General features: G+C 46.6%; 1 protein-coding gene across 1 annotated transcript in view; it reads left to right on the forward strand.

Annotated features, from left to right (window-relative positions):
- Positions 1–2667: 2667 nt before the first annotated feature.
- Positions 2668–24892, forward strand: part of LOC141152603 (embryonic protein UVS.2-like) — a 165298-nt gene continuing 143073 nt past the window's right edge. The window contains exon 1 of the mRNA XM_073637157.1: positions 2668–2938. Coding sequence (XP_073493258.1) covers positions 2668–2938 — 271 coding nt within the window. The remainder of the gene's footprint in view (positions 2939–24892) is intronic.

Below are 24892 nucleotides of genomic sequence, written 5' to 3' on the forward strand. Positions count from 1 at the left end.
AGAGGTAGATGCAGAAAAAAATATATTCAGTTTGCAACCTGATGGAGGTCAGTATAGATGGACTAATACAACAAGTCCCACACACAGCTAGAAGCCCAAATATTTTTTCAGAGGTACTGTAGATGCAGATAAAAATTCATTTTAATTTGCAACCTGATGGAGGTCAGTATAGATGGACTAATAGAGAAAGTCCGACACACTACTAGAAGGCCAAATATTTTTTCAGAGCTAGATGCAGGAAAAAATTATATTCAGTTTGCAACCTGATGGAGGTCAGTATAGATGGATTAATAGAACAAGACCCACACACAGCTAGAAGCCCAATATTTTTTCAGAGGTAGATGCAGGAAAAAAATATATTCAGTTTGCAACCTGATGGAGGTCAGTATAGATGGACTAATACAACAAGTCCCACACACAGCTAGAAGCCCAATATTTTTTCAGAGGTAGATGCAGAAAAAAATATATTCAGTTTGCAACCTGATGGAGGTCAGTATAGATGGACTAATACAACAAGTCCCACACACAGCTAGAAGCCCAAATATTTTTTCAGAGGTACTGTAGATGCAGATAAAAATTAGTTTTAATTTGCAACCTGATGGAGGTCAGTATAGATGGACTAATAGAGAAAGTCCGACACACTACTAGAAGGCCAAATATTTTTTCAGAGCTAGATGCAGAAAAAAATTATATTCAGTTTGCAACCTGATGGAGGTCAGTATAGATGGATTAATAAAACAAGACCCACACACAGCTAGAAGCCCAATATTTTTTCAGAGGTAGATGCAGGAATAAAATATATTCAGTTTGCAACCTGATGGAGGTCAGTATAGATGGACTAATACAACAAGTCCCACACACAGCTAGAAGCCCAAATATTTTTTCAGAGGTACTGTAGATGCAGATAAAAATTAGTTTTAATTTGCAACCTGATGGAGGTCAGTATAGATGGACTAATAGAATGATGCTATGCCCAAAAGATTTTACTTCACTAGGTGCAGTAAAAAAATTGGTATTCTATACACAGGTGGTATATCTTGCAACACAGATAGGCTACTCCACTGACTAACACACTCTGCAATAGGCCAAAAAGGATTAGCTTTGCTAGATTCAGCCAAATGCTGTGAAAAAAACTTGCACAGCACTGGCACAGACCTGCCTGGCAAAAACTGATAGGAACTGATGTAACCTAGTCCTGAAAAGGACTCCAATTACAATTAGTCTTTACTCCCACAACCTATCTATTTAAGAGCACAGACCTCCCTGATAAAAGTCGTAGGAAATGCTGTAACCTAGTCCTTAAAAGGACTGCAATCACAACTATTCCCTACTCCCAAGCTATCTGTATATTTGTGCGAAAATTGGCTTGAAATTAACAAGGTATAGCGCACACAGCAACAGCGGTGCCGTCTAACACGCAGCTGCAGCAGTGAGAAAATGGTGGCGACGGGGAAAATGGCTTGGTCTTATAGGGCAAGGACATGTGACATACACTGCCAATGACACATGCCCTTGCTTGTGTGAAAAAAAGCACTTCGCTCCGTGTGTGCGCTGCTGATAGGCTGACAGATTGCACCTCCCCACTGTAAATGCGGGAAAGAGAAAAAAAAATGGAGATCTTCATTGTTCCTGCAGAGATCCACCCCCTGCCCCTCCCCCCGCCCCGCTGTACACTCAAACTGCGTATTAACATTAATTTTCATCATTACTGAGAAAAAATCCAGCTATGATTTTGGTGCACGAACAGTTATCGAACATAACCTCGAACAGCCGAATTTTTCTCAAATTGTTCGTGTTCGCCGAACGGCTCGAACACCGCCCAAAACAGCTCGAATTTGAGATTGGCGAACAGTTCGAGTAGAACAACGCTCATCTCTAGCAACGAATAGTGCTTTGCAGTTTATGGCTCTTCTGTTAGAAGAAGAGAAACAAACTTTGGCTGGTCTAAATATTAGTCTAAAAGAACAAATTGATATAACAAAGAAATTTTCAGGTGAACCAGACTTCACTACTAAAGAGACAAAGTTGCAGAACACTATAGAATGCTTTCAGTACCATATCAAATTTCGTAAACATTGCCAATTTGTTAGAGATACGCAAGATTTTAGGAAACAAAGCATATCTGTTTCTCAGAAATAAAACTTTGGCACTTGATCTAGAGATTGACCTTACATCTACAGATACTGAGGCCTCACATAGTGAAGTGAGAAACCAGAACCCTCAAGGGAAAGCAAGAAATAAGGGTAGAGGCCCTGGTCATTTTACCAGTAGAGGTCAATATCAAGGCCCTCATTTTTTAGAAACAAACTATATGCTGAGAAATCGGGTGGACCAGTCGAGAACACCAGTTTAGAGGATGATAGGCTGGTAATTCATTTTTCCACAAGCACTCTTAGTGAAATAGAGGTTTCTGTGTTGTCAAAGGTTCTCTCTTTTGTTCCATCATCTGATTTCAATTTATTTGATGCAGTTAAAGATTTGAATCTTTTCTCTAATAAACTGAAGTGGCGTCAATATTTTCTGAGTAAAGATAATGCAGCTAGTAGTGAACTGGGTATCCCGGTTAATCTGCTACCAGATATGAGACTTCTGAATAGCTTGGCAGAAGGGGGACCCAACCTGACTGGGGAAGGACCTTTCTCAAATCTGAGCTAAAAAAGTACTAAGATGCCTCCTCCTCAAAGCGAAATGTCAGTGATTGATATTTTTGGGAACTTGGTGTCCCAGGATCTTAGGGTGTTGGGAAAAACCAGACCATATTCACAATTTAATGGCTCAAAAGATGAGAAGGAGGCGATTAAGTGTCTGGAACAGAACCACCACATTGTCATCAAACCTTCAGATAAGGGGGGCAATGTGGTGGTTCTGGACACTGATCAGTATAAGAAAAAGTGTCTTGACATCCGAGAGGACAGAAGTGGTTATGCTGTTCTTACCTGTAACCCTATGAGATCATTCCAGAATGAGTTAAAGCTTCTTCTTACCCATGCATTGTCAAGTCGACTAAAGGCCCGGTCACACTTAGCGACGCTGAAACGATCCCGACAACGATACGACCTGTCAGGGATCATTGCTGCGTTGGTATGTGGTAGCTGGTGAGCTGTCAAACAGGCAGGCTCACCAACAATCAGGGGAGCAGCGACATCGTGGAAAGAATCTTTCCATGATGTCCTGCTCCTGGTTACCAGCCTGCTGAAGCAGGAGCAGGCTGGTAACCATGGTAAACATCGGGTTACTAGGGGCACACGCGCACCTAGTAACCAGTTGTTTATCATGGTTACCACTCTGCTACAGTGAGCGGGAGGTTACCGCTCACTTTAGCAGGCTCGTAACCATGATAAACATCGGGTTACTAGGTGCGCATGTGCCCCTAGTAACCCGATGTTTATCATGGTAACGAGCCTGCTAAAGTGAGCAGTAACCTCCCGCTCACTGTAGCAGAGTGGTAACCATGATAAACAACGTTTTACTTGGTGCGCGTGTGCCCCTAGTAACCCGATGTTTACCTTGGTTACCAGCCTGATCGCTGCTCCCGCTGGTCACACACAGCGATGTGTGCTGACCAGCGGGAGGGCAACGACCAAAAAATGGTCCAGGATACTTTGCAGCGATAAGCGACCTCACAGCAGGGGCCTGATCGTTGCAAAGTGTCACACATAGCGACATCGCTGGTGAGGTCGCTGTTGCATCACCAAAACCGTGACACAGCAGCGATCTCGCTAGCGATCTCGCTATGTGAGACGGGGGCATAATAAGTAAGACCGAATATGAATATCTGTTTCCACAAAATCCTGTGGTGGCCACATACCTGGATAAGATACATAAGGGGGTCTTTCCTCTGAAGGGAAGGCCAATTGTGTCGGGAGTGAACTGTCTTTGCCAAAAATGTTGGACAATACCTGGACCAGGTGTTTGTATATTCATTATCATTGTATGCTAGGGACAGCAATGATCTTTTGAAAAAAGTTTACAATATCTTCAGTACAGACCAAAAGTTTGGACACATCTTTTGGTAGTTTTTTCCGTAAAGAAAAACAGTAGTGTCTCCTGACTGTTGTGACACAAAAATATATCTGTTGAAAATAGTCTTGTGTAGGCCCGACATCCCAGTGTGGTTTCGCAGTTCCACGGGTCAAATCTCTGTACTATCCAGTTTTGGGCCTTTGGTATCTAAAAAAAAATCAGTTTGAGTGTGTCGCTCACTGTTCAGCCACAAATATCTCTATTTAAAAAAGTGTGGTATACCCCAGTAAACAATAACCGTGGTTTTGCCATCCCACGGTAAAAAATCTCTATTATTCAGCTTTTGGTAGTTTTTTCCGTAAAGAAAAACAGTAGTGTCTCCTGACTGTTGTGACACACAAATATATCTGTTGAAAATAGTCTTGTGTAGGCCCGACATCCCAATGTGGTTTTGCAGTTCCACGGGTCAAATCGCTGTACTATCCAGTTTTGGGCCTTTGGTATCTAAAAAAAAAGCAGTTTGAGTGTGTCGCTCACTGTTCAGCTGCAAATATCTCTATTTAAAAAAGTGTGGTATACCCCAGTAAACAATAACTGTGGTTTTCCTCTTCCACGGTTCTAATCTACTCTTTATTACCCTTTTTCCATTGATAGTGCAAGTGTAAGCTATTTTACTTCATTTACAATGGGCAAGGCGCGTGGCAAGGGACGTGGAAGTGGACGTTCTGGTGATGGTTCGTGCAGAGGACGGGACCGTGGCCAAGGTGAAAATGTGCCACAACCAACAGCCACATCTTCTCGCTCCCACTTCTTGACCGAATTACTAGGGAAGCACAGAACAACACCAGAATTGAGAACTGATCAGTGTGAACAGGTTATTAATTGGAAAGCAGATAATACTTCCAGTTACCTGGGCACCACCACCTCCGGTCTGTCTTCCACATGGTCAACTCTTAGTAGCCGTGAGTCTCGACCGCATACTCCTCCTCACCCTGATGCTCCTTCCTCCCACCATGTTGAGTGTCGTCAGACAGCAAGTGATCCCACACTTGGACACTCTGAAGAGCTGTTCACTGGTCCATTTCCATATTTGGGCCCCTCGCCTGATACGCTTGAAGTGGTGGGAGAGGAGATCCCATGTTGCGATGCCCAAAGATTTGAACAGCCACGGCCACAGGAAGTCGACGTTGGCAATCTGTCACAAGAGGTGGACGATGACGAGACACAATTGCCAGGAAGTGAGGAGGAGGATCGTGGTGCGCAAGTGGAAGAGGAGGAGGTGGTGGATGATCTAGTAACTGACCCAACGTGGAAGGAGGACATGCAGAGTGAGGCCAGCAGCACACAGGGGGAGGGAAGCAGAGTTTCCCAACAGGCAGGAAGAAGCAGTGTGGTGGCCGCAGACAGAAGGCAGGCAACCGTTCCCCGTAACACCAACACGAGGGACGTTGCCAGTACAAGCGGTAGGTCTTCCAGAGTCTGGAATTTTTTTAAAGACTCTGCTGATAACCCCAAAAAGGCCATATGTTCCACCTGCCATGCCAGCATCAGCAGGTGTGACAAAACTACCAGCCTGACCACCACCAGCATGATCAGGCACATGGCAGCAAAGCACCCGACTTTGTGGGGCGAAACCCAGGGTCCACGACCAGTGTCAGCGGGAGTCACCACTGCTTCTTCCACTGTTGTGCATGCAATAGAACCCCCTGTTGTGTGTGCAAGGCAATCCCCTTTCCATACTGCATGTAAAGATGCCCCCTCCTCTCAGTCTTCACTTGTTATGGCAGTTTCTCAAGAAACAGCATCAACGTCCACGTCCACGTCCCACCACAGCGTTCAATTGTCCATATCCCAGACCTTTGAACGAAAGTGGAAATTCGCAGCTAACGCCCCACAGGCCACAGTCCTAAATTCGCACATTTCACGACTGCTTGCGTTGGAAATGCTGCCTCTTAGGCTGGTGGAGACGGAATCCTTCCGCAATCTTATGGCGGTGGCCGTCCCTCGGTACTCGGTCCCCAGCCGACACTATTTTGCCCGGTGTGCCATCCCCACACTACACAAGCACGTGTCCCAAAGCATCTGCCGTGCCCTCAACAACGCAGTTACTGAGAGAGTCCACCTGACAACGGACACGTGGACAAGTGCTTATGGCCAGGGACGGTACATCTCTCTGACGGCACACTGGGTAAACATAGTGGAAGCCGGGACCCAGTCGGACCTTGGGACGGAACACATCCTCCCCACACTGAGGATTGCGGGCCCTATGTCAGTCAGAGTTGCCCCCACAGTGTACAGCTCCTGCACATCCTCCTCCGCCTCCTCATGTTCAGCCTCCATTTCAGATAACACCACATCAGTTACAAGCTGGAAGCATTGCAGTACTGCCTCCGCCAAGCGGCAACAGGCTGTGCTGAAACTCATAAGCTTAGGTGATAAACCTCACACTGCTTGTGAGTTGTGGACAGCTGTGAAAGAGCAGGCAGATCTGTGGCTGAGACCGCTGAACCTACATCCCGGCATGGTCGTGTGTGACAATGGCCGTAACCTGGTGGCGGCTCTGAGGCGAGGTGAGATCACACACGTAGCATGCCTGGCTCATGTGCTTAACCTCGTGGTTCAGCGGTTTCTTAAATCGTACCCCGAGTTGCCAGATCTGCTCGTGAAAGTACGCCGCCTGTCAGCTCATTTTCGCAAGTCGGCTACAGCTGCCGCCGCCCTTGCTGTGTTGCAGCAGCGTTTGCAGCTTCCGGCACACCGACTGGTGTGTGATGTCCCCACACATTGGAACTCTACCCTCCACATGTTGCAAAGGATTTGTGAGCAGAAGAGAGCAGTTGTGGAGTACCAGCTGCAACAAAGCCGTTGATATTCATTTCAGACTCCACACATAAGACCTCAGGAGTGGACCTGGATGTCTGACATATGTACCATCCTGACAAACTTTGAGGAGGCCACCAAGATGGTGAGTGGAGATGACGCCATCATTAGTGTCAGCATCCCACTTGTCTGTCTTTTGCAACTCTCTCTGCAGAGAATTAAAGAGGAGGCATTGCAGCCAGTGTATGATGAGATGGATCAAGAAGCTGTAGCGGGCGATTACACACAGCCCAGCCTCATCTCATCCCAATGTGCATTGGGGGACAATGAGGGAGAGGAGGAGGAGAAGGAGGAGGAAGAACAGGAGCTGCTATCATGCATTGTAGACGGTTGTACCTGTACAAGTGTCATACCGTCGGTTCAGCGTGGGTGGCCTGAGGACAGGGGGGAGGAGGAAGAGGAGGAGGAGGAGAAGGAGAGCATGGTCAGTCGTCATCTTGGTGAGGACACGGAAATCTTGCCCGTTACCAGTCTGTCACGCATGGCTGACTTTATGTTACGCTGCCTTAACCGTGACCCTCGCGTTGTCAAAATGTTGGGTGACAGTCATTACTGGTTGGTGACACTTGTAGACCCACGCTACAAGGAGAACTTTCACTCTCTTATTCCTGAGGTGGAGAGGTCTACAAAAATGGGGCAGTACCAGAAGGCCCTTGCTGCAGAACTCTTAAAAAAATTCCCATCTGAACACGCTAGCGGCCGATGTCACAGTTCGTTGTCCAACCAAGGCGTACAGGCGAGAGAGATGCAACTCCAATCCAGCAGAGGCAGGGGAACACTGTCAATGTTCTGGGACAGTTTTCTGACACCCGCCCAGCTTACAGGCCCTGAGGCGCGGGGTACTCTCACAAGGAGTGGAAAGTTTCAAAAGATGGTGAGGGAGTGCCTTGCCGACCGTACCAGCATCCTCTGTGATTCCTCTGTGCCTTTTAATTATTGGGTATCCAAGCTGGACACTTGGAATGAACTTGCTCTGTACGCCTTAGAGGTCCTGGCCTGCCCTGCCGCTAGCGTGTTATCGGAGCGTGTTTTTAGTGCCGCTGGGGGAATTATAACTGATAAGCGCACTCGCCTGTCAACTGACAATGCTGACAAGCTGACCCTTATCAAAATGAACAAGGGCTGGATTGGGCCAGACTTCTCATCACCATCAAATGACAGCAGAGTAACATAAAGTCAAATCCACTGTGTTATTTCGGGAGCTGTATTCACATGCACCGCTTCACACCCACACATGGGTATACGCTTCCTCGTTTTGGCTGTTTTATCTTCTTCTCCTTATCCTCAGCCTCCACCACCACTATACCACCAGGGTGCCAGCATTGCAAGTTCCTCCGTCCTTATTTTTGGCAGCTTTTGCTTGCAAGGCATAAGCAAATGCTATGGGACACCCACTCCCCAGTAATGGGACTTATGTTTGTAATATGCTGTACTGCATGGCTCTTGTAAGGGGCATTGCAAGTTGCTCCGTCCTAAGTTTTGGCAGCTTTTGCTTGCAAGGCATAAGCAAATACTATGGGACACCCACTCCCCGATAATGGGACTTATGTTTGTAATATGCTGTACTGCATGGCTCTTGTAAGGGGCAATGCAAGTTGCTCTGTCCTAATTTTTGGCAGCTTTTGCTTGGAAAACATGAGCAAATACTATGGGACACCCACTCCCCAATAATGGGACTTATGTTTGTAATATGCTGTACTGCATGGCTCTTGTAAGGGCCATTGCAAGTTGCTCCGTCCTAATTTTTGGCAGCTTTTGCTTGGAAAGCATAAGCAAATACTATGGGAGACCCACTCCCCAATAATGGGACTTATGTTTGTAATATGCTGTACTGCATGGCTCTTGTAAGGGGCATTGTAAGTTGCTCCATCCTAATTTTTGGCAGCTTTTGCTTGCAAGGCATAAGCAAATACTATGGGAGACCCACTCCCCAATAATGGGACTTATGTTTGAAATATGCTGTACTGCATGGCTCTGGTAAGGGGCATTGCAAGTTTCTCCGTCCTAATTTTTGGAAGCTTTTGCTTGCAAGGCATAAGCAAATACTATGGGTCACCCACTCCCCAATAATGGGACTTATGTTTGTAATATGCTGTACTGCATGGCTCTTGTAAGGGGCATTGCAAGTTGCCCCGTCCTAATTTTTGGCAGCTTTTGCTTGCAAGGCATAAGCAAATACTGTGGGACACCCACTCCCCAATAATGGGACTTATGTTTGTAATATGCTGTACTGCATGGCTCTTGTAAGTGGCATTGCAAGTTGCTCCGTCCTAATTTTTGGCAGCTTTTGCTTGCAAGGCATAAGCAAATACTATGGGACACCCACTCCCCAATAATGGGACTTATGTTTGTAATATGCTGTACTGCATGGCTCTTGTAAGGGACATTGCAAGTTGCTCCGTCCTAATTTTTGGCAGCTTTTGCTTGGAAAGCATAAGCAAATACTATGGGACACCCACTCCCCAATAAAGAGACTTATGTTTGTAATATGCTGTACTGCATGGCTCTTGTAAGGGGCATTGCAAGTTGCTCCATCCTAATTTTTGGCTGCTTTTGCTTGGAAAGCATAAGCAAATACTATGGGAGACCCACTCCCCAATAATGGGACATATGTTTGTAATATGCTGTACTGCATGGCTCTTGTAAGGGGCATTGCAAGTTGCTCCATCCTAATTTTTGGCAGCTTTTGCTTGCAAGGCATAAGCAAATACTATGGGACACCCACTCCCCAATAATGGGACTTATGTTTGTAATATGCTGTACTGCATGGCTCTTGTAAGGGGCATTGCAAGTTGCTCCGTCCTAATTTTTGGCAGCTTTTGCTTGCAAGGCATAAGCAAATACTATGGGAGACCCACTCCCCAATAATGGGACTTATGTTTGTAATATGCTGTACTGCATGGCTCTTGTAAGGGGCATTGCAAGTTGCTCCATCATAATTTTTGGCAGCTTTTGCTTGCAAGGCATAAGCAAATATTATGGGACACCCACTCCCCAATAATGGGACTTCTGTTTGCAATATGCTGTACTGCATGGCTCTTGTAAGGGGCATTGCAAGTTCCTCCATCCTAATTTTTGGCAGCTTTTGCTTGCAAGGCATAAGCAAATACTATGGGACACCCACTCCCCAATAATGGGACTTATGCTTGTAATATGCTGTACTGCATGGCTCTTGTAAGGGGCATTGCAAGTTGCTCCGTCCTAATTTTTGGCAGCTTTTGCTTGCAAGGCATAAGCAAATACTATGGGACACCCACTCCCCAATAATGGGACATATGTTTGTAATATGCTGTACTGCATGACTCTTGTAAGGGGCATTGCAAGTTGCTCCGTCCTAAGTTTTGGCAGCTTTTGCTTGCAAGGCATAAGCAAATACTTTGGGACACCCACTCCCCAATAATGGGACTTATGTTTGTAATATGCTGTACTGCATGGCTCTTGTAAGGGGCATTGCAAGTTGCTCCCTCCTAATTTTTGGCAGCTTTTGCTTGCAAGGCATAAGCAAATACTATGGGACACCCACTCCACAATAATGGGACTTATGTTTGTTATATGCAGTACTGCATGGCTCTTGTAAGGGGCATTGCAAGTTGCTCCGTCCTAATTTTTAGCAGCTTTTGCTTGCAAGGCATAAGCAAATACTATGGGACACCCACTCCCCAATAATGGGACTAATGTTTGTAATATGCTGTACTGCATGGCTCTTGTAAGGAACATTGCAAGTTGCTCCATCCTAATTTTTGGCAGCTTTTGCTCGGAAATCATAAGCAAATACTATGGGAGACCCACTCCCCATAAAGAGACTTATGTTTGTAATATGCTGTACTGCATGGCTCTTGTAAGGGGCATTGCAAGTTGCTCCGTCCTAATTTTTGGCTGCTTTTGCTTGGAAAGCATAAGCAAATACTATGGGAGACCCACTCCCCAATAATGGGACATATGTTTGTAATATGCTGTACTGCATGGCTCTTGTAAGGGGCATTGCAAGTTGCTCCGTCCTAATTTTTGGCAGCTTTTGCTTGCAAGGCATAAGCAAATACTATGGGAGACCCACTCCCCAATAATGGGACTTATGTTTGTAATATGCTGTACTGCATGGCTCTTGTAAGCGGCATTGCAAGTTGCTCCTTCCTAATTTTTGGCAGCTTTTGCTTGCAAGGCATAAGCAAATTCTATGGGAGACCCACTCCCCAATAATGGGACTTATGTTTGTAATATGCTGTACTGCATGGCTCTTGTAAGGGGCATTGCAAGTTGCTTCTTCCTAATTTTTGGCAGCTTTTGCTTGCAAGGCATAACAAATACTATGGGACACCCACTCCCCAATAATGGGACTTATGTTTGTAATATGCTGTGCTGCATGGCTCTTGTAAGGGACATTGCAAGTAGTGTTGAGCCACCCCCGTAGTGTTCGAGTTCGGTTCGGTTCGTCGAACACCCGTGTGTTCGCCGAACTGTTCGTCGAACTGTTCGTCGAACACCTTCGAACACCGTTAAAACCAATGGCAGCCAAACAAAAACACATAGAAACACATAGAAAACACCTTCAAAGGTGTCCAAAAGCTGACAAACTGCTCAGAAGACATAACTAACACATGGAAAAGTGACAAGTACATATAGTCATGCGAAAATAAAAGAGGTGGAGGAGTAAAAGGAGGGGGAGACACAGATATAGGCATGCAATGCCCTTCTAAAATCCAAAAAGTGAGAAGCCGACACGGCCAGTCCGCTCCTGCCCGTGCCACCTCCGTGTCGCCGGGTTTGTGCCAGAGCCGCAGTGAACCCTGACGGCCAGCCCCCCTCTCCCAATACTGGTGCCTGTCCGCTGGTGGGTCGAGCGAGCCCCCCTGTGGTGGAGGCAGCTCTAAGCTTTTTAATTTAAATTGTCTCTCTAATTTGAATGAATACACTTTAAATCCATTTACAAGGATCTATTGGAGGGCAAGTCTCATGCCAGCAGCCGCGGTAATTCCAGTTCCAGTAGCGTCCACTAAAGCTGCTGCAGTTAAAAAGCTTTTATAAGGATCGAGCTCGGCTGTCCACCGCAAGGCATTCTACTGCCAGTCCCAGCCCCTATGCCTTGGGGTGCCTCCTGATGCTCTTCACTAAGTATCCCATGGTCCCGAAGCATTTCCTTTGAAAAAATTAAGTGTCTAAACTACAGGTGGTGCAGCTTGCTTAACAGCCGGGATAATCCGCTCACTAGCAGACACTGCTACTAGGCACAAAGTATTTCCTAGGCTAGATGCAGTTAAAAATTTGTAATTAGATACTCTCGTTGGATGCTGAGAAAGCATTCCATAGAGTCTCCTGGCACGCCATATATGATTCTCTTAAAAAGCTTGGGGTAGGGGTCTAGGGGACCCTTTTATAGCCAAAATCACGGCCCTGTATTGCAATACGTCACCTAGGCTGAAGATAAATGGAACTGTAGCACCCTGAGGGCTCGGTTGCTACAGACGTATTGCACCTCACCCAGAGGTGTGATATCTCACTCTCAGGTAAGGATGGAGTGTGGATCAGGACCCGACACCTGCATGCATTACACCACATTGCCGTGGGGCAGGGCGACCAATATGCCCCTGAGATGGGCACGACAGTCCCTGTCCCTGGCTGGAGTGGGGGGAGGGAACACTAAGGAAGGGGAACCCTGTAGTGCAGGAGCAGGGAGGAAGCAGTTCCGGGGTGCATTGAGAAGGGAGTATAAAAGGTGGGCACCATCTTAGTTCAGTGCAGAGAAGTCTGAGCAGAAGTGGCAGGGAGCAGGGGCTCTGCATGAGCTCTGCTCCGGAGGCGGGCCTAGTAACAGAGGCCCAGGCCTGGAAGAGGGAGAAGGAAGGAAGAGGAGCGGAGAAGGCTCCAGGAACGAGGAATGAAGGGATCCCAGGGGTGCGGACGGGCGAGTCGCCACCGCACGCCCGAATCCACCTGCGTGGAGGGGTCAGGCCAAAGGGGGAGACCGGTCCCCGAACTAGTGGAGGCAGGAAATGACCCTCAGCTAGAAACCGGAGGCTCTGACATTTTATGTGGCGCAGCCCCTCGCTACACCCGCTAGGAAGGCACCACATAGGGTCAGGGAAACTGGCGCCAAGTTTACCAAGAGGAGGCCCGAGGCAGCCGGACAGAAGTGTTGGTAAGAAAGGCCAGACAAAGGACACACAAAGGGGGTCCTGTGAAGTGCTCCAAAGTTATCTGGGAGTTGTCTGAGCCCCTCACCTGGTGAGCACAGTACGACGTGGGCAGCCGTTACCTGCAGACGTGGTCTGGATGATAAGAACTGTGAGTAAAGGCCCTGAACTGCATCACTGACTCCGTGTCGTTACTGCTGCTGCCCTGCACCATCACCCCCATCCTCCGCATACACTGCCCTGAGGCTATACTCCTCCCGTGGGGAGTTATGCTACGCTCTGCTGCACCCACAACACCAGCCTCAGCGGTCTGCCCTGTAGCGGCGGTTCACTCTGACCGCAATCCACGGGTGGCGTAGTCGGACATTTAAACATCAAAACCACATAAATAGTTCCGCCACTGGTTTGACCGCCCTGAGCCACGGAACCGGGTCGCCGCCACGAAGACTACAACCACCAGCATCCACCAAAAAGGGTCCGGCTCCGGGTGTCCCAAGGCCCAGGGGGTGCGTCAGAACATTTTCATCACCTTTCACAATCACCAATGGGACAAGGCAGTGATGTCCTCTGTCCCCTCTCTTATACATCCTAGTGACGGAGCACCTGCTCTCATCAATTCGCCATAACCCCAATATTAGGTGGATTGAGGTGGGAGGCACCGAGTACAAGTGCTCTCTATTTGCTGATGATGTCCTAGTATATATCACTCAATCACATATATCCATCCATGCTGTTATGGCTGAAATAGATCACTTTGTTACATGGTAAAATTTTAAAATCAATGCAGCGAAGTCTGAGGCCCTCGATGTCTCCCTCCCCAAATCCATATAGGATTCCATCCAGTCCAACTTTCCCTTTGCCTGGCCCTCACAGGGTATCAAATACTTAGGAATTCCTATTCATAGAGACCTCTCCCATCTATGTTATCTTAATTTTGGGCCCTTTATTGAACAACTCCATACAGACCACGGTTGGCAAGTTAGAACTGTAAGATTCACTACGTGAACCACTGGTGTTTTGTGGAAAAGCACATGTACACTGCGTTCCAAATTATTATACAAAAAGTGTTTAGGAGTGATAAGGGAAGAATTTGTTTGTTTGTCAGTTAAACTCATTGATGGTGATGTGTGTCAGGGCTCTTTATATCACTGTAAGCAATTGCAGACACCTGTGCTAATTAGTTTGGCAGGTGTGTCCAATGAAAGGCAAGACTACTTAAGAAGGCTCTCTCACATTATTATGCAGCCTACATTTTCTGCCAAAATGGGAAAGAAAAAGGATGTGTCGGCTGCTGAGAAGCAACAAATTGTGGAGTGTTTAGGTCAAGGCATGACTACAATCAACATTGTGCGATGATCAGGATGAAGTGTCTTGGCAATCAAGAAGTATGTAGCTGATTCACAGTACACACGTGTGCGTGCTGATAAGGGCAAATTGAGGACTCTTTCCTACAGGCAATTACGTCAGGTTGAAAGAGCAGCGGCAAAAAAGCCTTGTCATAGCAGCAGACAAGTTTTTGAAGCTGCTTGTGCCTCCAACGTCCCCCGAACAACAAGATGCAGGGTCCTTCAGAGGTTTGCAGCTGTGCATGCGCAATCCTGTCGACCTCCTCTATCCACTTCACACAAGCAGAAACGGCTCCAGTGGGCCAAACATTACATGAAGACTGATTTCAAAACTGTTTTGTTCACGGATGAGTGCCGTGCAGCGCTCGATGGTCCAGATGGATGGAGTGGAGGATGGCTGGTTGATGGACACCCCACGCTAACACGGCTACAGCGCCAACAAGGAGGAGGTGGAGTAATGTTTTGGGCTGGAATCATGGGGAGAGAGATTGTCGGCCCCTTTAGGATCCCTGAAGGCGCTAAAGATGAACTCCATAATGTATGTGGATTTTCTCAAACAGCACTTCGTGCCATGGTTCAAGAAGAAGAACCGTGTATTTCACAGCAAGATCATTTTTCTGCATGATAATGCACCATCTCATGCTGCACATAAAACATCTGCATCTCTGGCTGATATGGGCATAAAAGGGGACAAACTTATGGTGTGACCCCCATGCTCCCCTGACCTCTACCCCATTCAGAACCTTTGGAGCATCATTAAAAGGAGTGTCTATGATGGCGGGAGGCAGTTCACATCTAAGCAACAGCTCTGGGAGGGTATTCTGTCCTCATGCAAAACAATTGAAGCAGAAACCATCCAAAACCTGACAAATTCAATGGACGAGAGAGTTCAGAAGCTCCTTTCGAACAAGGGGTCCTATGTGAAAATGTAACATCACCTAGAATAAAGTTTTGAGTTGAAAACTGTTTGATTTCAGTTTCTAACAACCTGCTAATGCTTATAATTTCAAAAATGACCATTTTTTTGGTCTTTATTAAAATGAAAAGGTTGATCGAAAAGTTTGGGGGATCTAAGAGTGTGGCAACCCAGTAGTCATGATTACTTCGAATTCTGACAATATGAGGGTCATGCTGCAGGTAGTGCAGCAAGAAGGCACTTATGTGCCTTGCGCATCTCGGAGCCCCAAAATTATTTTCCGGGCTAGATGCAGCTAAAAATTATTTTTAATTTTAAATCTGGTGAAGCTTTAGTATAGATGGCCTAATAGGATGAGTGCTGCACACTGCTACAAAGCCCAAATTATTTTCCAGTCAAGATACAGATAAACATGATTAGTAATTTGAAAGCTTAAAACGGTTGGTAGGGTGATTTTAACCAATCATCAAGCTTTTACTCTCCCCAGGATGACACAGGGGTAGAAAAGTCGTTTCGGATCCATGATTTGTTCATCTTTATGAACGTGAGTCTGTCTACATTATCAGTGGAGAGCCGCGTGCGCTTATCTGTCAGCACACCACCAGCAGCGCTGAACACACGTTCAGACAGAACGCTGGCTGCGGGGCATGACAAGATCTCCAAGGCGTAAGTGGCTAGCTCCGGCCATTTATCCAGATTGGAAGCCCAAAAAGAGCAAGGGTCCAGTGACACAGTCGTGGCTTCAATGTTTACTTGGAGATACTCCTGTACCATCGTCTCTAGGCGTTGACTATGTGTCAGACTTCTTGTCTCCTGTGGCCTTGCAAAGGATGGGCTAAAAAAGTGGTGAAATGATTCCGCAAAATTGATGTTACCAGCAGATACTGTGGTTCTGTTACGGTTTGAGTGCTGAACACTTGACGGTCCCACGGTTGGCAAGTTGGAACTGTGAGATTCACTACGTGCACCACTGGTATTTTGTGGAAAAGCACATGTAAGATTCTGCAACAGTCTCTGCTGATACTCCTGCATGCGTGCATCCCTTTCTATGGCAGGAATAATTTCTGCAAATTTACTTTTGTACCGGGGATCTAACAGTGTGGCAACCCAGTAGTCAGGATTATTTCTAATTCTCACAATTCGAGGGTCATGTTGCAGGTAGTGCAGCAAGAAGGCACTCATGTGTGTTGCGCATCCAGGAGCACCAAGTCCCTGTTGTGTTGGTGGCGAGGTAACAATCATGCTTCCTTCCTCTGTCCTCTCCCCCCAACCTCGCACAACAGAAATGTGATCAAGGTCTCCCTCATCTGATGAGTCTTCCATCAGTTCGTCCTCCACTTCTTCCTGGGCTCCTGCACCTTCCTCACTAGTTTGGCTGCTACCATGCGCCCTGGTAAAACCATCTCCCCCACCCTCACATGCCTGCCGCCTTGGTGCTGCCGACCGTCTGGACCTTGCAGATGTTAGCCCTTTCGTATACAACTCCTCCTCCTCTACTTCCTCCACCTCCTCTTGTGCCACCACCTGACTCCGAATTCTGTTTAACATGTGCTCCAGCATGTAAATCACCGGAACAGTCATGCTGATAATGGCATCGTCAGCACTAAACATCTTCGTCGCCATTTCAAAACTGTGCAGAAGGGTGCATAGGTCCCTGATCTGAGACCACTCCTCCAGCGTGATTTGCCCCACCTCTGAATCTCGTTGGCCCAGGCTATACGTCAGAACGTATTGCACCAGGGCTTGTCGGTGCTGCCACAGTCGCTGCAACATGTGCAGAGTTGAATTCCACCGGGTAGGCACATCGCATTTTAGCCGGTGAAGTGGCAGGCCCAACGACTTCTGTAGAGATGTAAGTCGCTGAGCTGCGGGATGCAAACGGCGGAAGTGAGCACACAGCGACCGTGCCCTCTGCAGAAGGCCATCTAGTCTGGGATAGTGGGCTAAAAATTGCTGGACAACCAGGTTCAACACGTGAGCCATACAAGGCACGTGTGTGACATTGCCCCGGCGAAGGGCCGCACCCAGGTTTGCAGCATTGTCGCACACGGCCTTCCCTGGTTTCAGGTCCAGTGGAGACAACCATTCATGAAATTGGTTCTCCAGAGCTGACCACAACTCCTCAGCTGTGTGACTCACATTTCCCAGACATTTCAATGTAAAAACCGCCTGATGACGTTGAGCCCTACTGCCAGCATAGTAAGGAGGTGTGCAGGATCCCTTCTGCGCAGTTAGAAAGCTTGTGGCATGACCAGACAGGCTTTGGGTGCAGGTGGAAGACCGAGAGGAGGTTGAGGAGGCAGAAGCAGTGGAGGAACTTTGACATAAAGAGGATTGACGCACAACTCGTGGGGACGGCAAGACTTGGACAGCAGCCCCTTGTCCTGCTGTCACCATAGTTACCCAGTGCCCAGTCAGCGACATGTAACGCCCCTGTCCATGCCTACTCGTCCAAGTGTCTGTGGTGAAATGCACCCTGTCACACACAGAGTTTCTCAAAGAAGCGGTGATGTTGTGTGCGACATGCTGGTGGAGCGCAGGCACACCTTTCTTTGAGAAGTAGTGCCGACTGGGCATCTGGTACTGGGGCACTGCGACGGACATAAGGTCTCGAAAATCCTCTGTGTCCACCAGGCGGAAAGGCAGCATTTCTGTAGCCAAGAGCTTGCAGATGGTGAAATTCAACCTCTTAGCTTTCTCATGGCTAGGAGGAAATGGTCTTTTACTTGTCCACATCTGAGGGACCGAGGGCTGGCTATTGTGCTTAGACGGGGTTGATAAGGGTGTCCCCGGCAAACTGCCGGTCTGTGAGGAAGATGCAGGCGGACATGTTAGGTTGCCTTGATCCAAAGGTGGTGCTATCGATGTCGGACAGCGCTCAACACCAGCTGGTGTTACCACCTCCAAAGAAAATGATGACCTGCCAATCACGCTGGCTGTTGCGGGTAAAGAGGTGGCAGGTCTGCGCCCCAAAACAGGTGTGACTGCTGTCCCCCCAGTCACAGAGGATGAAGAGTAGAGATGAGCGTTGTTCTACTCAAACTGTTCGCCAATCTCAAATTCGAGCTGTTTTGGGCGGTGTTCGAGCCGTTCAGCGAACACGAACAATTTGAGAAAAATTCGGCTGTTCGAGGTTATGTTCGATAACTGTTCGTGCACCAAAATCATAACTGAATTTTTTCTCAGTAATGATGAAAATTAATGTTAATACGCAGTTTGAGTGTACAGCGGGGTGGGGGGAGGGGCAGGGGATGGATCTCTGCAGGAACAATGAAGATCTCCATTTTTTTTTCTCTTTCCCGCATTTGCAGTGGGGAGGTGCAATCTGTCAGCCTATCAGCAGCGCACACACGGAGCGAAGTGCTTTTTTTCACACAAGCAAGGGCATGTGTCATTGGCAGTGTATGTCACATGGCCTTGCCCTATAAGACCAAGCCATTTTCCCCGTCGCCACCATTTTCTCACTGCTGCAGCTGCGTGTTAGACGGCACCGCTGTTGCTGTGTGCGCTATACCTTGTTAATTTCAAGCCAATTTTCGCACAAATATACAGATAGCTTGGGAGTAGGGAATAGTTGTGATTGCAGTCCTTTTAAGGACTAGGTTACAGCATTTCCTACGACTTTTATCAGGGAGGTCTGTGCTCTTAAATAGATAGATTGTGGGAGTAAAGACTAATTGTAATTGGAGTCCTTTTCAGGACTAGGTTACATCAGTTCCTATCAGTTTTTGCCAGGCAGGTCTGTGCCAGTGCTGTGCAAGTTTTTTTCACAGCATTTGGCTGAATCTAGCAAAGCTAATCCTTTTTGGCCTATTGCAGAGTGTGTTAGTCAGTGGAGTAGCCTATCTGTGTTGCAAGATATACCACCTGTGTATAGAATACCAATTTTTTTACTGCACCTAGTGAAGTAAAATCTTTTGGGCATAGCATCATTCTATTAGTCCATCTATACTGACCTCCATCAGGTTGCAAATTAAAACTAATTTTTATCTGCATCTACAGTACCTCTGAAAAAATATTTGGGCTTCTACCTGTGTGTGGGACTTGTTGTATTAGTCCATCTATACTGACCTCCATCAGGTTGCAAACTGAATATATTTTTTTCCTGCATCTACCTCTGAAAAAATATTGGGCTTCTAGCTGTGTGTGGGTCTTGTTCTATTAATCCATCTATACTGACCTCCATCAGGTTGCAAACTGAATATAATTTTTTTCTGCATCTAGCTCTGAAAAAATATTTGGCCTTCTAGTAGTGTGTCGGACTTTCTCTATTAGTCCATCTATACTGACCTCCATCAGGTTGCAAACTGAATATAATTTTTTTCTGCATCTAGCTCTGAAAAAATATTTGGCCTTCTAGTAGTGTGTCGGACTTTCTCTATTAGTAGATCTATACTGACCTCCATCAGGTTGCAAATTAAAACTAATTTTTATCTGCATCTAGAGTACCTCTGAAAAAATATTTGGGCTTCTACCTGTGTGTGGGACTTGTTGTATTAGTCCATCTATACTGACCTCCATCAGGTTGCAAACTGAATATATTTTTTTCCTGCATCTACCTCTGAAAAAATATTGGGCTTCTAGCTGTGTGTGGGTCTTGTTCTATTAATCCATCTATACTGACCTCCATCAGGTTGCAAACTGAATATAATTTATTTCTGCATCTAGCTCTGAAAAAATATTTGGCCTTCTAGTAGTGTGTCGGACTTTCTCTATTAGTCCATCTATACTGACCTCCATCAGGTTGCAAATTAAAACTAATTTTTATCTGCATCTACAGTACCTCTGAAAAAATATTTGGGCTTCTAGCTGTGTGTGGGACTTGTTGTGTTAGTCCATCTATACTGACCTCCATCAGGTTGCAAACTGAATATATTTTTTTCTGCATCTACCTCTGAAAAAATATTGGGCTTCTAGCTGTGTGTGGGTCTTGTTCTATTAATCCATCTATACTGACCTCCATCAGGTTGCAAACTGAATATAATTTTTTTCTGCATCTAGCTCTGAAAAAATATTTGGCCTTCTAGTAGTGTGTCGGACTTTCTCTATTAGTCCATCTATACTGACCTCCATCAGGTTGCAAACTGAATATAATTTTTTTCTGCATCTAGCTCTGAAAAAATATTTGGCCTTCTAGTAGTGTGTCGGACTTTCTCTATTAGTCCATCTATACTGACCTCCATCAGGTTGCAAATTAAAACTAATTTTTATCTGCATCTACAGTACCTCTGAAAAATTATTTGGGCTTCTAGCTGTGCGTGGGACTTGTTGTATTAGTCCATCTATACTGACCTCCATCAGGTTGCAAACTGAATATATTTTTTTCTGCATCTACCTCTGAAAAAATATTGGGCTTCTAGCTGTGTGTGGGACTTGTTGTATTAGTCCATCTATACTGACCTCCATCAGGTTGCAAACTGAATATAATTTTTTTCTGCATCTAGCTCTGAAAAAATATTTGGCCTTCTAGTAGTGTGTCGGACTTTCTCTATTAGTCCATCTATACTGACCTCCATCAGGTTGCAAATTAAAACTAATTTTTATCTGCATCTACAGTACCTCTGAAAAATTATTTGGGCTTCTAGCTGTGCGTGGGACTTGTTGTATTAGTCCATCTATACTGACCTCCATCAGGTTGCAAACTGAATATATTTTTTTCTGCATCTACCTCTGAAAAAATATTGGGCTTCTAGCTGTGTGTGGGACTTGTTGTATTAGTCCATCTATACTGACCTCCATCAGGTTGCAAACTGAATATAATTTTTTTCTGCATCTAGCTCTGAAAAAATATTTGGCCTTCTAGTAGTGTGTCGGACTTTCTCTATTAGTCCATCTATACTGACCTCCATCAGGTTTCAAATTAAAACTAATTTTTATCTGCATCTACAGTACCTCTGAAAAATTATTTGGGCTTCTAGCTGTGCGTGGGACTTGTTGTATTAGTCCATCTATACTGACCTCCATCAGGTTGCAAACTGAATATATTTTTTTCTGCATCTACCTCTGAAAAAATATTGGGCTTCTAGCTGTGTGTGGGACTTGTTGTATTAGTCCATCTATACTGACCTCCATCAGGTTGCAAACTGAATATATTTTTTTCTGCATCTACCTCTGAAAAAATATTGGGCTTCTAGCTGTGTGTGGGTCTTGTTCTATTAATCCATCTATACTGACCTCCATCAGGTTGCAAACTGAATATAACTTTTTTCTGCATCTAGCTCTGAAAAAATATTTGGCCTTCTAGTAGTGTGTCGGACTTTCTCTATTAGTCCATCTATACTGACCTCCATCAGGTTGCAAACTGAATATATTTTTTTCTGCATCTACCTCTGAAAAAATATTTGGCCTTCTAGTAGTGTGTCGGACTTTCTCTATTAGTCCATCTATACTGACCTCCATCAGGTTGCAAATTAAAACTAATTTTTATCTGCATCTACAGTACCTCTGAAAAAATATTTGGGCTTCTAGCTGTGTGTGGGACTTGTTGTATTAGTCCATCTATACTGACCTCCATCAGGTTGCAAACTGAATATATTTTTTTCCTGCATCTACCTCTGAAAAAAATATTGGGCTTCTAGCTGTGTGTGGGTCTTGTTCTATTAATCCATCTATACTGACCTCCATCAGGTTGCAAATTCAAAATAATTTTTTTTTGCATCTAACCCAGCCAATAGTTTTGGCCTAATACCACAGTTTGGCCACTCAGCTCTGCTCGGTTACCATCCATTGTTTTTTTGTGCAAACAACTCCAGAGTTGTGAATTAGTTAACCACCAAAATGAGTGGAAAAAGGCCTGCTGCTGGTGGAAAGGGGAATAGGCGTGTTGGGAAGGGGAAAAAAGGTTGTGTCCGTGGGGTAGGTGTTAAAGCAACAGTAACATCTGCAGAAGAAAGACCATCTTCCAGCCAAACTAAAATGTCTACTTCTTTTAGCGGACAATGTGATAAGATCCCTTTCTTACGGCCACGCCAATCGCTACAAATTCCAGATGAGGCACAAAAACAGCAGGTGCTTCAACGGATATCAAGTGCTCCTTTAAGTGGGCTCTCCTCCACATCAACTTCAACATCACAAATACTCCAGTCCTCAAAGGTGTCACCCAAATCGCACTTGCTTCCTCACAGCTCCCAAATCTCCAGCTGCCCGTCTGAGTATGAGGTAGAACAGATGGTTGAGTCTGCAGAGCTGTTTACTCATACTATAGCCTGGGAATCAGAGGTCGACTCCAGCGCTTCTGTGAATCCAGACGAGGAAATGATCTGCACTGATGCCCAGAATCTTTATGAGTCGGATCCAGGACCAGACGCAGAAGGTTCTGACCATAATGTAGACCCTCATTCCCAAACTGTAACTCCTGTTGGTGGAGACAATGAGGAAGACGATGATAAGACTCAAATACCTGATTGGAGCGACAACTTTAGTTTTTTGTCAGGGCAGGAACAGGTTGGCTCTGAGGACGACGGGTGTGATAACGCACAGGGTGATGATGATGAGGTCGGAGATCCCACTTACTGTCAACCCACAGTCAGCCAAGAGATGAGGTCAGCAGAGGAGGTGGAGGAAGATGCTAGTGACGACGAGGTCAGGTTGCGCCTTCCTGGACAGAGACGTAGTACTGGAAGCACGTCAACAACTGCATCCTCAAACACAACTCTGCCTCTCACCACAAGTCGTGGTGGCTCTTCAGGTCGCATGGGTGCTAAGCCTTGCATAGCCTGGGCATTTTTTCAGATCGATAAAGATGACCCAACTCGTGTTATCTGTAACATTTGTCAGCAAAAGCTAAGTAGAGGCCAAAAAATACATAGTTTGAGTACTTCATGCATGAACCGGCACATGGACATGAAGCATAAGTTGCAGTGGGAAGCTCAGTGTGCTACAATGCGGCCTAGCCGGCCGGGCCAACCACCGTCTGCCATATCTTGTGCATCCGCGGCCTCTTCATCCTCTGTGACTGGGGGGACAGCAGTCACACCTGTTTTGGGGCGCAGACCTGCCACCTCTTTACCCGCAACAGCCAGCGTGATTGGCAGGTCATCATTTTCTTTGGAGGTGGTAACACCAGCTGGTGTTGAGCGCTGTCCGACATCGATAGCACCACCTTTGGATCAAGGCAACCTAACATGTCCGCCTGCATCTTCCTCACAGACCGGCAGTTTGCCGGGGACACCCTTATCAACCCCATCTAAGCACAATAGCCAGCCCTCGGTCCCTCAGATATGGACAAGTAAAAGACCATTTCCTCCTAGCCATGAGAAAGCTAAGAGGTTGAATTTCACCATCTGCAAGCTCTTGGCTACAGAAATGCTGCCTTTCCGCCTGGTGGACACAGAGGATTTTCGAGACCTTATGTCCGTCGCAGTGCCCCAGTACCAGATGCCCAGTCGGCACTACTTCTCAAAGAAAGGTGTGCCTGCGCTCCACCAGCATGTCGCACATAACATCACCGCATCTTTGAGAAACTCTGTGTGTGACAGGGTGCATTTCACCACAGACACTTGGACGAGAAGGCATGGACAGGGGCGTTACATGTCGCTGACTGGGCACTGGGTAACTATGGTGACAGCAGGACAAGGGGCTGCTGTCCAAGTCTTGCCGTCCCCACGAGTTGTGCGTCAATCCTCTTTATGTCAAAGTTCCTCCACTGCTTCTGCCTCCTCAACCTCCTCTCGGTCTTCCACCTGCACCCAAAGCCTGTCTGGTCATGCCACAAGCTTTCTAACTGCGCAGAAGGGATCCTGCACACCTCCTTACTATGCTGGCAGTAGGGCTCAACGTTATCAGGCGGTTTTTACATTGAAATGTCTGGGAAATGTGAGCCACACAGCTGAGGAGTTGTGGTCAGCTCTGGAGAACCAATTTCATGAATGGTTGTCTCCACTGGACCTGAAACCAGGGAAGGCCGTGTGCGACAATGCTGCAAACCTGGGTGCGGCCCTTCGCCGGGGCAATGTCACACACGTGCCTTGTATGGCTCACGTGTTGAACCTGGTTGTCCAGCAATTTTTAGCCCACTATCCCAGACTAGATGGCCTTCTGCAGAGGGCACGGTCGCTGTGTGCTCACTTTCGCCGTTCGCATCCCACAGCTCAGCGACTTACATCTCTACAGAAGTCGTTGGGCCTGCCACTTCACCGGCTAAAATGCGATGTGCCTACCCGGTGGAATTCAACTCTGCACATGTTGCAGCGACTGTGGCAGCACCGACAAGCCCTGGTGCAATACGTTCTGACGTATAGCCTGGGCCAACGAGATTCAGAGGTGGGGCAAATCACGCTGGAGGAGTGGTCTCAGATCAGGGACCTATGCACCCTTCTGCACAGTTTTGAAATGGCGACGAAGATGTTTAGTGCTGACGATGCCATTATCAGCATAACTATTCCGGTGATTTACATGCTGGAGCACATGTTAAACAGAATTCGGAGTCAGGTGGTGGCACAAGAGGAGGTGGAGGAAGTAGAGGAGGAGGAGTTGTATGCGGAAGGGCTAACATCTGCAAGGTCCAGACGGTCGGCAGCACCAAGGCGGCAGGCATGTGAGGGTGGGGGAGATGGTTTTACCAGGGCGCATGGTAGCAGCCAAACTAGTGAGGAAGGTGCAGGAGCCCAGGAAGAAGTGGAGGACGAACTGATGGAAGACTCATCAGATGAGGGAGACCT

Source organism: Phyllobates terribilis, unplaced genomic scaffold, assembly GCF_046119375.1.
Source record: "Phyllobates terribilis strain yellow unplaced genomic scaffold, ASM4611937v1 Scaffold_6__1_contigs__length_29720123, whole genome shotgun sequence".
Lineage (NCBI taxonomy): Eukaryota > Metazoa > Chordata > Amphibia > Anura > Dendrobatidae > Phyllobates > Phyllobates terribilis.